Genomic DNA, 4,340 nt, shown 5'->3' with positions numbered 1-4,340 from the left:
AAGGTAAGGGGGTGGCCTTTTTATTAAAAAAAATACTAATAATAATAATAATCATAATGATAATAAAAAAAATAATAATAATAAAAGGAAAATAGTATAATTTTAATTAGATCTTTTCCTTAACCCACTTTATACTATTTAATTCCTTTCCTTTTTCCAAAAATAATTAATTCCTGCCATAACGTTTCCAATTGAAATTTTTTTGAATAAATTCCACGACAACACTTAAATCCTCGCATTTATACTTTAAATTCATAATTCCAAACATGTCCTTCAACTAAGGACAATTACTGAAAAGGGAAAAGTTTTACATTATAAATATATAAATAAAAAGCTGTGGGATGTTACATTCTTCCCCCCTCAAAAAACTTTCGTCCTCGAAAGTTCATCCTTGAAAAAGCTCCGGGTACTGGGCCTTCATCTCAACCTCTCGTTCCCAGGTGGCTTCTCTGAACCCTAGGTGGCTTCCCTGAACTGGTGGTTCTGCCACAGAACTTTCACAAAAGCAATTTCTCGACGGCGCAATGTCTTTACCTCTCTGGCAAGAATCTCTATGGGCTTCTCCTTGTAGCTCAAGTTATCATTCAACTGTAAGGGCTCGTAGTCAACTACATGGGATGGGTCTGCCACATACTTCCTTAGCATCGAAACATGGAAGACATTATGAACTGAAGACAATGCTGGGGGCAAGGCCAAACGGTAAGCTACAGGGCCAACTTGTTCCAAGACCTCGAAAGGTCCAAATCTCGAACTCAACTTTCCTTTCTTGCCAAACCTCAGAATACCCTTCATGGGTACCACCTTTAAGAACACTTTCACCCCAATCTCAAATTCCAGGTCCTTACGTCTTACATCGGCATAGCTCTTCTGTCTGCTCTGGGCTGTCTGCATACGAGCCCTGATCTTCTGTATGGCCTCATATGTGGTCTGCACTAATTCAGGTCCTAATAATCTCCCCTCTCCTACCTCATCCCAACACATAGGGGACCTGCAACTCTTCCCATATAGGGCCTCAAAGGGTGACATCCCAATAGTGGACTGGTAGCTGTTATTGTACGCAAACTTCATTAAGTGCAAGTGACCATCCCAGCTTCCGGAAAACTCTATGGCACAGGCACGCAACATGTCTTCCAGTATCTGATTCAATCTCTTTGTCTATCCATCAGTCTGAGGATTGAACGCTGTACTGAAGTTTAACCGGGTTCCCAATACCGCCTAGAGACTCTTCCAGAAGTTAGACGTGAAATGAGGGTCTCTGTCCGACACAATGGACACGGGTACTCCATGCAATCTTACCACTTCCTTCATGTATATCTGTGCCTACTTATTCACTGAAAAGGTGGACTTTCCAGGGATGAAATGTGCTAGCTTGGTAAGGTTGTCTACAACGACCCATATTATAGTGAAACCTTTAACTGTTCGAGGCAACCCCACAATGAAGTCCATAGACGCATGCTCACACTTCCATTCTGGTACATTTAATGGTTGTAACAAGCCTACTGGCCTCTCCCTCGGAGCTTTAACCTGCTGGCACACCAAACACTTACTGACGAACTCCACAACCTCTCTTTTCATATCATTCCACCAATAATAACATTTTAGATCCTGGTACATCTTGGTGCTGTCGGGGTGGACCGAGAATAGAGAACTATGAGCCTCTGACAACAGCTCCTCCTCAATGTCACTAACCGCCGACACACACAGACGCCCCTGATAAAGGAGGCCACCTTCTGGTGACATAGAGAATTCGCTATCCTGGCCTGACTCCACTCTACGAACTCTTTCCTCCAAATAAGGGTCGTCTCGCTGCGCATCAATAATCTTCTGCATTAGGCTTGGTTGCACCGACAACTGTGCTAACTGTGCCGCGACCTTCCCCACGACTACTACAATCTCTACCTTCTTTAATTCCCTGCATAGGTGAGTCTGTCCGGTAATGAGAGCTGCGAAATGGGCCACCTTTCTGCTTAAAGCATCTGCCACTATGTTTGCTTTCCCCGGGTGGTACAAAATTTCACAGTCATAATCCTTTACTAGTTCCAACCACCTTCTTTGCCTCATGTTTAGCTCCTTTTGAGTGAAAAAGTACTTCAAACTCTTGTGGTCGGTGAAGATCTATATCTTTTCCCCATACAAGTAATATCTCCAGATCTTGAGAACAAAAACCACCGCTGCTAACTCCAAGTCATGCGTGGGATAATTCTGTTCGTGCTTCTTCAGCTGACGTGAAGCGTAAGCAACTACTCTAGCCTGCTACATCAATACGCATCCCAACCCCTTCTTGGATGTATCACTGAAAATGACGAAACCACCTGATCCGTCCGGTATTATGAGAATTGGGGGTGAAACCAGCCTCTGCTTGAGGTCCTGGAAACTGCTTTCACAAGCCTTATTCTAAACAAATGCTGCCCCCTTCCGGGTCAACTGAGTTAATGGGGCGGCTATGCTAGAGAAATCCTTCACGAACCATCTGTAGTAGCCTGCTAACCCCAGGAAGCTGCGCACCTCACTGACTGTGGTTGGACGAGCCTAACCCGTAATTGCCTCCACCTTTTCAGGATCCACTGAGACACCTTCCTTGGATACCACATGCCCTAGAAAGAACAGCTGCTTCAACCAAAATTCACATTTAGAAAACTTAGCATATAGCTTATTGGCCCTCAATGACTCTAAAACTCTCCGCAAATGCTCCTCATGCTCGGCGTCTAAATTGGAATAAATCAAAATATCATCAATAAAAAAAATCACGAAGGTTTCGAGGAATTCCTTGAACACCCTATTCATCAGATCCATGAACACTGTTGGTGCATTCGTTAGGCCGAATGACATCACTATGAACTCATAATGTTCATACCTCGAATGAAAGGCTGTCTTGGGTATGTCACTGTCCTTTATCCTCAACTGGTGGTACCCTGATCGGAGGTCAATCTTAGAGAATACTGTAGCTCCCTGTAACTGGTCAAACAAATCATCGATCCTGGGAAGGGGATATTTGTTCTTGACGGTCACCTTGTTCAACTCTTTATAGTCAATGCACAGACGTAACGATCCATCCTTCTTTTTCACAAACAAAATGGGTGCACCCCATGGTGACACACTAGGGCGAATGAAACCCTTGTCCAACAACTCTGTCGGGGTCATCCTGTACAAGGCCCTCGAAATAGGGGTTGTGCCTAGCTCCAATTCAATGGCAAAATCTATCTCCCGCTACGGGGACAATCCGGGAAGGTCTTCTGGAAACACATCTGGAAAATCCCTCACTACTGGCTCTGAAGTCAACGTAACTTTGTTCTCCCTAGTGTCTACCACACTGGCCATAAAGCCCCAGGCTCCTTGGTCGAATAGCCTACTGGCCTTCAATGCGGATATCACCTTGGGTAGGACTACGGTCCCAACCCCTTTAAACTTAAAACTGGCTCCTGTAGGAGGCTTAAAGATAACCTCCTTACGAGAGCAATCTATGCTGGCATGGTTAGCAACTAACCAATCCATGCATAATATAACATCAAAATCGTGCATATCTAAAATTATCAGGGTTACATCTAATGCGCGGTTGGCTACCTCTACCTGACATGCCTTTATCTTTTCTGTTGCTAACATGTTCTCTCCCGAGGAAGTGAAAATAGACAATGCAAATGGCAACGATTCTGAGTCTAACATGGCATGTCTCACAAATATAGCAGATATAAACGAGTGCGAAGAACCAGAGTCAAATAAAATAAAAGCATGGTGTCCCAAAATGGGAAGTGTACCTGTCACCACGGTGCCTGACTTCTCGGCCTCACGCCAAGTGGTAGAAAATACCTTTCCCTGTTGTTGCTGGCGGTTCGGGCCTCCCTGGAACGATCTTACGGGCTGGCTCCTGTGCTCAGGCACATTCTTCCTTGGGCATTTATCTGCCATATGTCCCTTCTGGCCACATCATAAACAATTCCCAGAGCCGGCTAAACAACGTCCCCAGTGTTGCTTACCGTAAGTGGTGCATATGGGTCTATCCTCCCTGCCATTCCCAACCTGGGTACTCTGTTGTCCCCACTGACGTGGAGCATGTACAGTGTTCTGACCCCTTTGCTGATGTTCAAGAGTCCTGTTCTCAGCCTTCCTTTTCTACCCTGCGGAGGTCCCAATCCCAAGTGACCTCCTGTATTCCTCTCCCCCTTGGGAGTCAGCATCAATCCTCACGGCGGCTCGCAGTGCCACAACATAAATCTTAAGATCCAAGGCATGCACCATCCTCGCAACCCGCTCCTTAGGCCCTGGATGAATCTCTCGGTCCTCGCTGCCTAGGTGGCCACTAGCTCAGAAGCAAACTAAGACAGCTTATCAAATTCTTGCTCGTA

The 4,340-nt window shown here is 45.3% G+C and overlaps 1 protein-coding gene across 1 annotated transcript; it reads right to left on the bottom strand.

The window, feature by feature from the left end:
* Positions 1 to 3,207: 3,207 nt before the first annotated feature.
* Positions 3,208 to 3,903, bottom strand: LOC150037693 (uncharacterized). Its single transcript, XM_090310984.1, has one exon. The coding sequence runs from the start codon at positions 3,901 to 3,903 to the stop codon at positions 3,208 to 3,210; it is 696 nt and encodes a 231-aa protein (XP_090167110.1).
* Between the last annotated feature and the right edge of the window lie 437 nt (positions 3,904 to 4,340).

This window comes from Benincasa hispida, chromosome 2 (assembly GCF_027475165.1).
Source record: "Benincasa hispida cultivar pf3 chromosome 2, pf3_genome.v1.1, whole genome shotgun sequence".
NCBI classification, from domain to species: Eukaryota; Viridiplantae; Streptophyta; class Magnoliopsida; order Cucurbitales; family Cucurbitaceae; genus Benincasa; species Benincasa hispida.
Note: the sequence above shows the minus strand (reverse complement) of the source record. Positions and strands in the feature narration are given on the sequence as shown.